The sequence below is a fragment of the Eptesicus fuscus genome, chromosome 17, assembly GCF_027574615.1.
Source record: "Eptesicus fuscus isolate TK198812 chromosome 17, DD_ASM_mEF_20220401, whole genome shotgun sequence".
NCBI classification, from domain to species: Eukaryota; Metazoa; Chordata; class Mammalia; order Chiroptera; family Vespertilionidae; genus Eptesicus; species Eptesicus fuscus.
The window spans coordinates 32,167,240-32,179,927 of NC_072489.1; the positions used below are offsets into that span (position 1 = coordinate 32,167,240).

The following is a 12,688-nucleotide window of genomic DNA, read 5'->3' on the forward strand; positions in this document are numbered from 1 at the left end:
TGTCAAGCTCTGATCTATAAGGTCCCTCCTATTTCTCATTCTTAAATATCTGCTATGACTTTCTGACTAATCCAGTCACCATCTAAAATTTTCAACCAAGTTTTTTAAACAAACAAAGAATGTGCTAAGTATGATTAATGGTCCACCAACATAGTAATGACACGGGACTTCTCTTATCTTGAATAAAGTCCATAGTTGACCAAAGAGTACTGTGCAAACTTTCTATGGGGTTGTGACTTAACAGGTTAGAGCTTGGGATTACATATACAATATAGATAAAAATAATATTTACATATTTACCTCTAAACCCCCCAAATACTAGATGTCTGAGTGGATGGCATATGACAAGTAACCAGTAAGTTCTAGTTGGGTGGATAAAGCAAGAGACCGGACCTTTGCCATGAGTTTTCCCATCAGTGAGGTTTTGTATCATTTCTTTATGGACTTTCAGAGGAGGGCCTACCATTTTAAAGCCTCATACCTCTTTCCATGACTTTAACCACCAAATACTGTCTCTGGATATGTTCCTTTTCTAGTGGGAGTGTGCTTATTTTGTAGATAGATCATGCTTGCTCAGGGCGTGCTATAATTCAACTCTCACATCATTAAACTGAACTAAGAAAACGTCTCCCTTTCTTCTAAACTTCTGGATTTTATCTCTCCTGCCTAATAAATATTTTTTTTTGTAAAGCACACAAAACAATAACAGCTCCATAAAAAAGATAACCCCAAATGATTGCTGCCGACACCATTCTTCATGATGCACATTTGCTTTCTTGTGATCATGCTGCCAATATCCTCACATCACCCCCGATTTCATTCTCGAAAATGAACCAAAGTAAAATCCACTTAGGCTGTAGGAAAGGCTGAGGCTGCGAAATATTTTAAGTTTATCACCCTATCAGTTAAGCAATGTGGCTACAGGTATTGTCACATGTGCAGTCCCTATGGTCCTATCATGTGGACCCAGAATGGCAAGCTATATAAAGACAAGGACACAGGTGACTAGATGGTGCATGGGCCCCATGAGACTGACCTGGTTGGTGGGGTTAAAATGGCGCCTGACAGGTTCTGCTGTATCCCAATTTCCCCCTGAATTATCCTTCTCCTCTCCCTGCTCGGCACCTGAAAATTCTAAACTCTTTTAGATTTTCATGATTTTTTAGTCTTCCGGAGTATGTCATCAAAATGCAAATAACTCTGCAGAGAACCATCTTAATCTCTAATTAGCTGTTAGCCAAATTAATACAAAGCCTGGAGTGAAGTCCTAGTGAATACAAGAATGAAATTAACGGCAGGGATCAAAACCAAAGAAACGTGGTGTGTGCATGGGGGCATGTAGTGTCTACAGAGAGTACAGAGAAGAAAACAAGGAGACTTGGGGGAAAGGGTGTCAGGGAGGGAAGGGCACGTAGGCAGATGGCACCTGGAGGACCAACACTGAGGGCACTTCAAGCAGTGTCTTTATGTATTTGCTTCATTTAAAAGACAGGCTGAGCACAGCATGAAGGAAGATCTGAACAGGGCTATTGGGAGCCACACTCCATTCTTTACACTATTAAAGTCAGGGGTCAGCAAACTGTGGATCACAGACCAAATTCAGCCCATTGTCTGACCAGTAGCTAAGAATGATTTTTTTTATGTATTTTTAAAATAGTGAAAATAAAGAAGTCTTAGAAGATGAATAAAACTTCTTGGCACATGAAAATAATATGAAATTTAAATCTCAGTGTCTATCAACAAAGCTTTATGAACACAACCAATGTCATTTATTTATGGAATAACTTTGGTTGCTTTTGCGCTACAACTGTTACAGAAAACCGGAGAAGAACCAAGCAATACTTAGAGAGATGGAGTTACATTTATTACGCGCGGGTCCAGAGGAAAATGTCTCTCAAATTCTGGACCCCAACATGGAGGAACTTTCCCTATTTATATGTTTTTACCTTTGTTGTCTCCCAAATATGGGGTGTTTCTGGCCCCCTTTGCAAGTTCTTAAACAGCCCCTATGTGCTGGGGCCTTGAGACCTCAACCAAAGGCCTGGCCTGGTGCCAGCACTGATAACTTCATCTGGGGAAGGTTTAATGGCCTCTCTGAAGTGGGAGTAGTCTTCTTTTCCTTATTATTTAAGCAAGCAAGCATTTACAGAAGCAAAAAATAGGAGGGTTAAAATTTCAAACAGCAGTTTTTATATAAGATGGATGCTTCACAACAGAGGAGTTGAGTAGGTACAACAAAGATCATTTCACCCACAAAGCATAAAATATTTACTATCTGATCCTTTACAGAAAAAACATTCCCTTACCCCTGGTTTAAGTGGTATAGCTATGGCTTCACACTTGCATACCCCCCCCCCCAGGAAGGAAAACTGCACTAAATACAACCCACTATACTTCATGGGCAAGGTAGTGATCATTTATCTTCCTTGAGCCTGTGTCTTGATGAGCCTCACCCCACCCCTCATCAAGTTGCTTAGCAGAAACACCTATAGCACTCTCACTGAGAGAAATTGGATAAGTACTATTTTCTCCATGTTTCCATCTCTTCTGACACTTTTATTCCAGTTTTAATACGAATAGCCATTTTAGAAGTTGAAGTATCTCTATAGATCAGGGGAGCCTAAGTGAGTGTTGTTCACATTTTTAACCTCCTAGAGTTATAGTTGCCTCATGTGTAATAGTCATATTCATGCCATAAATTTTTAAAAGTAACAAGATTATAAAAATATTAAAAGTAGCAAGATTTTTGCCACTAGGCTAACGATTAGGAGGCAATCCGTATGTTTATTGCTGGTCCCAAGACCCATAAAAAATAGAGCAGCAAACAGGTTACCAAAAGTCAATGGAATTGGTTATTTGTAATGTCCTGTAATCTGACACTTGACATTCGCTCCTAATCTCGTCATTTTTATGCCAAGCACACTGCGCTTCCTCTAGGCCAGTTCTTGGTATCAGTGTCACAACTGGCTCCAAAGTGTGACTAAATATCATGTGTCATCAATGAGAGGGTAAGCTATATGTGGTTTGTAAATTACCTTACCAACTCCTAGGAACCACCTGGAAGGATTTGGGGGTGAGGGAGAATAAGAAGACCCTTGGCCTCTCTAAAGAGCTTACCCCCATGGAGCCAGAGAAGTTTCTGTGTACTTTCTATTTCATTTCATGTAAACAATGGGTTTGGTAAAATAAAAGTTTGAAATCAATGGTGATAAAATGTCATTTAAGCTGACATTACTGGGGTGATAGTCACAATAATTAACAGCCAGTACGGCATAGGTTCTGACCAGTAAGAATGGAAACTGGGCCTGGTGTTTGTCAGATGCCACCTTTTAGTGGTTGGATCAAGGAGACCTGTATATTCCTGGGTGGGGGAGTCAGATAACCAGGGAAGCAGGTGGAAAGCACACACATGAAGTTCAAACTACTATGTATCAACCAGCATGAACCTGTGTCCCTATATCTTGAAGGTTACACAGTAAGTCTGCGACAGAGTTACAAGTCTAACTTAGAACTTGATTTCCTAGGGAGAAATATATAACTTTCAATATTCACTAGTACTTATATTACCGTTTTTCACAATGATCTCAATGTCAAAAATAAATTATCTTACTGAACATCTACCTTCATCAACACCTTTCCATGCCAAAGAAGAAATATTCCATAACAGTCTGAAACACAACAATGCCACTTACTCTTATATTTATTTCTTTTCATGGATTCTGAAGCAAGAGGTGCTAAAGGCACCTAGTTATTTATATATATTCAAAAACATGTATTAATAGAAATAGATTGTTCTTTTAGACTAATATTCTTGTTTTTCCACTTCAGAATGTCTTTATTTCAAGAGGTTGTCTTCTTTTTTCAAATGTATCTTTATTGTCATAAGTATTACAGCTGTCCCTCTTTTTTTCCCATTGACCCCTCCACCCCAATCCTGTTCTCTCCCCAGGCCTTCACCCCACTATTGTGTCCATGGGTTATGCATATATGCATGTAAGTCCTCCAACTACCTTTACACTGCCTCACTCTCAACAGTTTAAATAGCTCATAGTTCCCTTGTGAGCATTGCTTACGATGATCTTTTCTATCCCCCTCCCCTCCTTCCCTCTGAGAATCCTCAGTCTGTTGCATGCTTCCATGTCCCTGGCTCCATTTTGTTTTGTTAGACTAATATTCTTTTTAAATATACTTCCACGAATTTTGGAATCACTGCAGATCGTTATGAAGATAATGATTAGGTTGCAAGAAACCAATTCTCAGAGAATGCTTTTTAAGGAAAGCACGTATCTGTTTATCATTTTCTAGTTTGTCAGTGAGCATGGAAAACAATTTCTGACATGCATGATTAGTTACAAGTAATTAATTCTTTTACTCTCCCTCTGGAATGATAGGTCATGTGCTTATTTAACCTGGTACCCCACTTGTAAATTTGCTCTTGTTGACAGTTCTGCCATCTGTTTGCACGGGATGAAGCCCTGGTGCCCCTCTAATTGGCCATAAATTAGGTACTAGCCCCAGGCTTTTGACAGGATCCTTCAGTTCCAGCTTGATTTTTTTATTAAGCTGTAAATCCAATACTTGGTGGGAAGCCCACACTCTCTCCTAAGAGTACAGAAACGCATTTCTTGAGTCCTGGCCTCAAGCTGTCTTCTCTATGTTTATGTTTACATTAGATCTCACTCAAGGTGTCCTCTCTATCTAGATCCATAAGACAAACTTATGCTGATTACAGAGAAAACCTTTAAATCAATCAATGTCTATGCCTTTTGTAAGAAGAGGAAGTAGACATTTATTGAGTGCTTTACTACATATGTTGTGCTGCCTATGTAACTATAAGTATGTTAAATTGATCTTCAAAACAATTTTATAATTTAGGTAATAGCGTCTTACTTTTTCAGATGGGGAAATTGAGACTTAGAGTTTAAGTAACTTGCCCATATTGTCATAAAATGTTGCAGTCAAGATTCAAATATTGGGCTTTATTTGCCAAAGCCCAGGCATTTTCCACTGTGCACGCTCCATATATGACTAGGTTTGAGAAAAGAGAAAATTACGATGAGACAAAAGTATGTGTGTGATGCTACTTGGTACTCCTGCATCTCTCAGGCCCTCAGTTAAAATGAAGGAGCTAGACTAGATGACCCACAAAATCTCATTCAATTTGATTCCTTGTGATTAGGTTAATCTGTGATTTACCATTTACCATGAAACCTATCAAGTTATTAAACTTCTATGGCTATACTTTCCTCTTTTTCAAAATATCTTATGATCATCACTTGGATTGATAGACTTCTCACCAAATTCAGCCCTTAGTCTCTCCCTCTATTTATCTTATGCAACCTTCGCAGATTAGCCTACCAAACAGTGTTTAGAGTGGCATTATTTTGCTGCATAAAATTGTCAGAGTTACTCTCATCTCAATACTCAGTGTTCTTGATGAACCAGCCCCAATATGTCTATGAACTTATTTGTCATAATTTCTCCTCCAACTACCTTTACACAGCCTCACTCTTGACAGTTTAAATAGCTCATAGTTCCCTTGTGAGCATTGCTTCTGCTGTTCACTTTATTTATATCGCCTGGCCAGTATTTCCAGATCCACCCAATGATATAATTTCTTTCATGAAGACTTCCCTGATTATCTTCAGAAGCAGTCACTCTCTTACCCAGAAGCCCATAAATATGTACCCGGACCCTTCTGTATTCTGCTCTGCATGATGATTACTTGTGTATATTAGAAGCTAACCCCCAAACCAGGACCTGTGCTACTCATTTGATTCCTTCCATGGTCCCTCACAATGCCTTGTGTACAGTAAATTCTCAGTAAAATGTTGGCTGAATGAAAGAATGAATGAATGGGTAATGGTTGTTTCTGGGAACCTGACAAAGCATATCTACTTCAGAGATATTTATGGATACAACTATCATTTGGCACCTGTGCCACTGCTCTGGTTCTAGAGGTCCAACTCAGAGGGGCTTCCAAATGTGAGATTTGTGAATCAGGTGGGATCTCTCATTACTCAGACCCCTCCGAACTCAACCTCAACTCTGGCATTCTGAGCTGATCACATCTGCCCCCTCAGTTTCCTTTCACCCTGACACTCACAGCCTAGTCCAGCTCCACTAAAATGGATGGTTTGCAGTACTTCTCCTTGGGCCTGGCACTTGGAGAGTCAGCAATCTGACATCTGTAGTTTAACCTATGAAGCATTCAGGTCATGAGAACAGCAAGTCAGAATGGAGGGAAGGAACAGGGCTAGGTATCATGGAACAAACTTTCAAGGGTCCTAAATATATGCCTATGGCTACAAGATGCTTTCTTCAAAACTGTCTTCCTAAAATGCTTCTATTATAGGAGTCAGGAGATGGAAGAAAAGACGAGATAACTAAAATATGCTCAAGGAATAGTCCATTTCCTGATAATAATAATATAACATTTGATTAGAATAATAATATATTATTATTATAGTTATTATACTTCTTCTAAAAATTTACACAAATATCTGGCATCGCTTGAGTGCCTCCTGACTAAAACACATTGGGACACATGGCTTTCCTTGTGTGTTCCCATTAATCCTCATAATATGGCTATCATGTCGCATTATCCCCAGTTTATAAAAGAGCTTAGGGGAAGTTCACAGTGCTTCAGTACCTTGGTGAAGACCACAAAGCTAGAACGGCAGAGTTAGCTACTTTCAAGAATAATGGAAATGACAATCAAGTATAGAAGTCATTTTAAAATGAAAACATATGAAACAAATATTAATAGCTCCATAAAATGATGTCTAATTCCAGAAACTCATGTATGCCACTGATATGAGTGTGCAATATGCATAACAAAGAATGTACTTACTCTCTGTCGATCACAAGGCAGGTCACGGCTTCTGCAGCAATTACGTTTGCTGTTCTCACATCCTCCCTGTATAAAAAAGAGAGACACACTGAAGTAAAATAACCTTTACTATTGAACGAAAGTGTTCCTTGCGATTCATTCAGGAAACGTAGTAAATTATGTATACTTTTATGATTTATCCACTTCCAGGTTTAAGCTTTGTTCGTCTTTCAAATTTCTTTGTTCTGAGGAACCACCTTGTTCTTGTCATGCAGCACACAAATTTTACAGTTACAATTCAGCAGTTACAATCTTCAAACGTAAAGTTTCACTCACAGAAATGAAACAATTTTATATTATCATCCCCTATGCTCTCTGGGGAATTACTAAATTAATTGGTCAATGATGGAGACAGTAATAAACATGGGCAGATGAAATTTTTTAAAGGACCTGAAGGTATATTTCTGGAGACTGAGAATCTAATTCATAGCGTGCATGAATTTATCATTCTAACCTTGAGAACAATTGATCTGTTTCAATTATTTCCTTACTTTAGAGACCCTGCTTTTATGTGGCTCAACTTTTGGCAACTTCTAGTACATAGTTACTCATCTGTGACAGAGCTTATGGTTCATTAAGAGTATTTGACAAATCTTTATCACAGTGACAGAAATTTGTATATACTCTCTCTTTAGAAGCTTGTAATTTGTCACTGTAGGGATATCTGTCAACCTCTTAAACCTTTAAAAAACCTGCCCTGATATTTCTGTCTGATCCAGTGGTCAAAGGTGGATTTGGTAAATTAGCATTCACATGTCATTTTGAGCTACTAAAAATTTAATGGTACCACTGACATAAAAACGTAAGTTATATTTGAAAACGTACTCTCTTTCCTAGAAAGGTAATATTTCTAAGTTAATATAATTAATGATGAATATGAGTTTGAAATACATTACAGAGATATGTACATAGGAAATAATATAGTGTTAACACATTCCAAAAAGCATAATTAAAACATCATATGTTTCTACAGGATAGAGACGTTAAGTCTTAAAAATAAAGATATTTTCAGTGGATATTCATTTTTTTAAATATACCAAGTTATCACATATAATTCTGAACTCTGTATTTTTTCCACTGATCTTTTTTCTTTCATTGTTAATATTACATCATGCTATTAAGATCATTGTTGCTTTACAGTAACTATTCTGCATTTAGAATTTGGTACAGCAAGTTTCCCCTTACTGAAATTCTTTTTCAGAAATATCTTGATGATATTCTTAAACATTCACATTTTATATAGACTTTAAAATAAATTTCCTCTCCTAAAGAAACCCACTCTTGGACTCTGCTAGAGTTGTATTACATTTATATATTGATTTCAGAAAAAACGGATTCTGATTCTAATAATTTCCATACAAGAACATATGGCATGACTCTCCACTTGTTCAGATCTAGTTTTCTGTCTTTAAATAATATTTCTTAATCTTTTTCACTTAGAGCTGACATTTCAAAAACAGTATTCTTAGGTGTTTCATATCATTAGTTTCTCGTGAGTGGCATCCTTTCCCATTTGTTTCTCACTGGTCATTACTTAGGAAACAAAAAGGGTATTGATTATTGTCATTTTTAACCCACCTACCATCCTAAGTTCTCTTGTGATTCTAAAGTTTTCATTATCGTCTCCACAACTCCCAGCATCCTCCTCCCAGTGCCTCCCTCACATTCTCCCCTTTCCAGCCAAAATGTCCTCCTTTCCATCTCTGAACACTTCATCTCCTTTAACGTGCCTTCCCTAAGCCTAGGAATCTTGTCTCCAACTCTTGCCTACTTCACCCCTGCTTATCCTTTGGATCTCAGCCTACGTGCCCCTTCCTCAGGAGAACCATGTGAATTAATGAGAACATGTTCGCTATTTTTTTCATTCTCATGGCCCTGCGTACCTCTTTGTCCAACCACCTATCACTGCAATTATACATTTACTGGTTTAATGACACTATGTTCCTCCTACTAAACCACATGAGGGCAGGTTCCATGGCTAGTTTTGCTCTCCATTTTACCCTAAATGGCTGACACACAGGAAGTGCTTAGGAAATGTGTAGTGCAGGATGGCACCGGCACCACAGTCCCAGGCCCACTACACAGGCTCTGGAATCCCACTGTAGTGGTTTTGCAAGACAAGCTGCAAGTTGTGTGAAAGGCTCAGGTTTCTCATCTGTAAAAATGGGGATGGTAAGAATGCCTACTCACTGTGTCATATTAAATGAGATAATCGAAGATTTGTTTATCACAATGCCTGGCACATAGGGAGCGATGTGTTCTGTTGTTTATTATTCCTAGCTCTTGTCACCAGTGCTGTCATGTCTGTCCTTATAGGGCGATGTGTTTTACGAAACATTCCTACCCAAGAACGAAGTGTGGATTTTCTTTTTGCTCCATAGAAGTAGACAACATATTTTCAATTCCATTATCACTTTCTGAGTGGGAATTTGAAGCAGTGGACATAAGTAGAAAATGTCAGTGATGCCCATCAGGTCTTCTATAAATTGTGTGAATGGCTTATTTCTAAGGAGGTTGCTCAATTCAGTATAAATTATTACAAATTGCTGTCATTGTTAAACACACCCACACAAACAACCACATCATAGCTTTATACAGAACATCATATTAAATCTCACTTTCCCTAAAACATATTTCTATCTTGGCAATTTAGAAACTGCTCACAGTCTTTCAAATTATGAAATATACAAGATAATGCTTCTTTTTAAATAATATTTTCTGTGCATATAAATTTTAAAAAATGATTTCCTTATAAATATTCAATATTTTAAAATTTCATCATATTATCTGGCATAAATTGAATATATTTTAAAAATGAATTTAGTTTTCTTGCAACAATAAGTGAATAGATTTTTTAAGTGTAGATGGGGAAAAATCAAAGATCAGAAGAGTGACACAGTCAACAGAAATTGAAAATATTTTATTTTAAGAAAATCTGTAAGTGACAGCCTACAATCAGGCTTAGTACCTTGTAAAGTGACATATACCAAAACAGAAGAGATGTATAATGTAGGAAAACAACATATTAAACAAGAGATTATAATATTTGCCAATTAATGAGCATCTAGTATATATATGAAATCTCACACAAACATAATTTAATGCATCTAACAGAGGTGGATATTTTATCCCAGATTTACACAGGGGTATAAAGGTTAGGTAACACACCCAAAGTCAGACATAGCTAATGAGTTGTAGCCTTGGAATTTGAAAAAAGATCTGGCTGGCTCCAAAGTCCATGTTCTTTCCAAAACAGTCCACTGTTGATACACTGCTGTCCAATTTATTTACACAACAGTTCTGACTTAATTTTAATGCAAAACAACTTCTGAGTAGTAAGTAGTCATAATGTCTCTGTCCATCATTGTAAAAATATATGTAATTGTTAATAAAAACAGCATTAGTATGTTTATGAGTGCCCAATTGCAAAGCTAATTCAGTAAAGCATTTCGATTCCCAAACTATTAGAATTTATCTCCATAGCTATGTCCTAGCCCTGTTATATTACTTTATAATAATGCTACATAAAAATCAAAAATTATTCAAGGCCAAGTTCATTCAATGCCTAACTCATGTGGCCATTACATTGTCATTGTGTATTAAGGTACTTAATGCCACTATGACAGTCTATGCAATTGTCTAAAATGTCATACCTATGTACTCAGAGAGCTGCTCCTGTAAAGTACCATTTAATGTCTTACCTAGTACTGACATATATAAATTCCTTATTTTATGAGAGACAGTAGAAACTTATAATGAGAAAATATTACTCACATAAGCTGACAATACTGTGACTTACTGTGTATGCTTATTTCCTTTGTAGATCAAAGGAACATATCAAAAGCAAATATCATTTGGATTCAGATATAAAATATTGCATACTCATATAATGCAGAGGTCCTAATAGCTCCATGTTGTTATAAAACTTATCTTTGTTCACACATAGCTGTTCTGGTTTCTCACAGAACTTCTGTGTTAGCGAACCTAAGTTAACAGGGTTTCATGTAATTAGATTTAGACATGGGAAAAGAGAAGAAAAAAGGGAGATGGTGTTATTTTTAAAAACTGAGGTTTCTTTCCATTTTAGTTTTTGGTAGATTAAGGTATTTAATAATTTATAATAGATGAATATATGAGATTTAAAAAAAAATTGGCCATGAGAGAATTGTATATCTAGAGTTATGCGTACAATATACTTAAAAACTTTCACCAAACACATATTGCCTTTGAACACTCAGCACACTTCTTTATAGCAAATAAATATACACACATCTATATAACAGTCCAGGCTTACCATGTTCATCTTCTTTAAAAATAAAGTTTCAGATCCATGCATTTCTCTACAAGTATTAGTTGATTTTAGCATGACAATTAATAACATGTATTATTGCAGAAGTAGCTACTTTTTGGCAGATTAACAGATATTTTACAAAGTTGCTATTGATTAATGATTAATTATTGTCAAAGCTATGCAGTTTAGTACTATTCTTCTTTTAAGCATTTTTGGAAGAGTTAGAAATTGCTTTCAGGGAAATCATAGAGCATGAAAAATATCCAAAAATATTTTCAAATAACAGTTTTCTGTGCACTGACTCTGATATTCTTTGAACTTCATCACTGGAATCTTCATCATCGCTGTATCCCAAAGTGGAATCACTGTCAGTATCTGAATAATCCATATCAAGGCTTTAACATGGACTCTTCTTGTTCTGAAGTAATGTTCTTGTGTCTTATGGCTGGTAGAGAACCGAAGAGTTGATTTATATCTCAGGGGAACACAGAGTGCACGAGGCCAAAGTAGGATGTAGTTCAAGCAAAGGCTCTGTCTGAGTAAGGGCTCTCCCTTCTGGACTCTAGAGTAACGTGACTGCCATCAACAAAGTCCTAGCATTCCCTTGGTGCCAGCCTTCTTGGAAACTTACACTACTCCAATTGCCTATGAATTTACAGCCATCCATGAATCAGGGCCCTTCATTCTCAATCAAATGCAACAGCTCAATGTCCACAGTTAAGTCTGGATCACATAGGACAAAATAAATCCTTTTCAACTCAAAATCAAGGGCAATCTTACTACAACAAGTAGGATATTTAAAATTAATAGAATATGACCAGTATCAAAGGGCCACTTAAAGTGAAATTATACTTTGAATTAATTATGAACTAGAATTGTAGAGTTTATGGCAAAATTCAACTGTGCTATTTGAAATTTTATTCCCAGAGCAGGTGTTTTTGAAGAATAAGTTGTATCAGGCCATTCACTGATCTACTTTCTATTTAGTCATGAAGTTATTTCAACATGACTTACACCTCCATATTCTGATAGAACACACATACTAAGTGCAAAATGAATTAAGACATGCAAATCATACATGTCTTCTAATTAAGCTTGGCACAGAATAAGCAACCAATAAATGATAGCGTATTATCATCACCACAGTTGTCATCATCATCATCATAATCACTTTAGGGTCCTCTAATATCCAGGAAGCATGTTACTCTGTTGAATACTCTTTCTCTCATAAAACCTTCTTCCCTAAGTCTCTATGATAATATCAGTCTCCCAATTGTTTTCCAACACCACTTTCTCAATTTGTTTTCTTAAGTCCTCTTCCCTAGTTCACTGAAAACTAGGTGTTTCTCCAAAAATATTTTTTTCTGCCTTCTTTTTTATTGCTCTTATTTCTCTTATTAAGGAAATCTCACCATAATTCTATGGCATCAGCTATTAGAATTATATTAATGACTTTAAAGTCTTAATTTCTTAACATTTACCTCTCTCCTACTGGACATCCCTGT

The 12,688-nt window shown here is 36.6% G+C and overlaps 1 protein-coding gene across 2 annotated transcripts in view; it reads right to left on the reverse strand.

The window, feature by feature from the left end:
• Positions 1–12,688, reverse strand: part of PRKG1 (protein kinase cGMP-dependent 1) — a 1,119,499-nt gene that overhangs the window by 131,046 nt on the left and 975,765 nt on the right. For both annotated transcript variants that reach the window (XM_008152952.3, XM_008152951.3), the window contains exon 8: positions 6,854–6,919. In XM_008152952.3, coding sequence (XP_008151174.1) covers positions 6,854–6,919 — 66 coding nt within the window. The remainder of the gene's footprint in view (positions 1–6,853; positions 6,920–12,688) is intronic.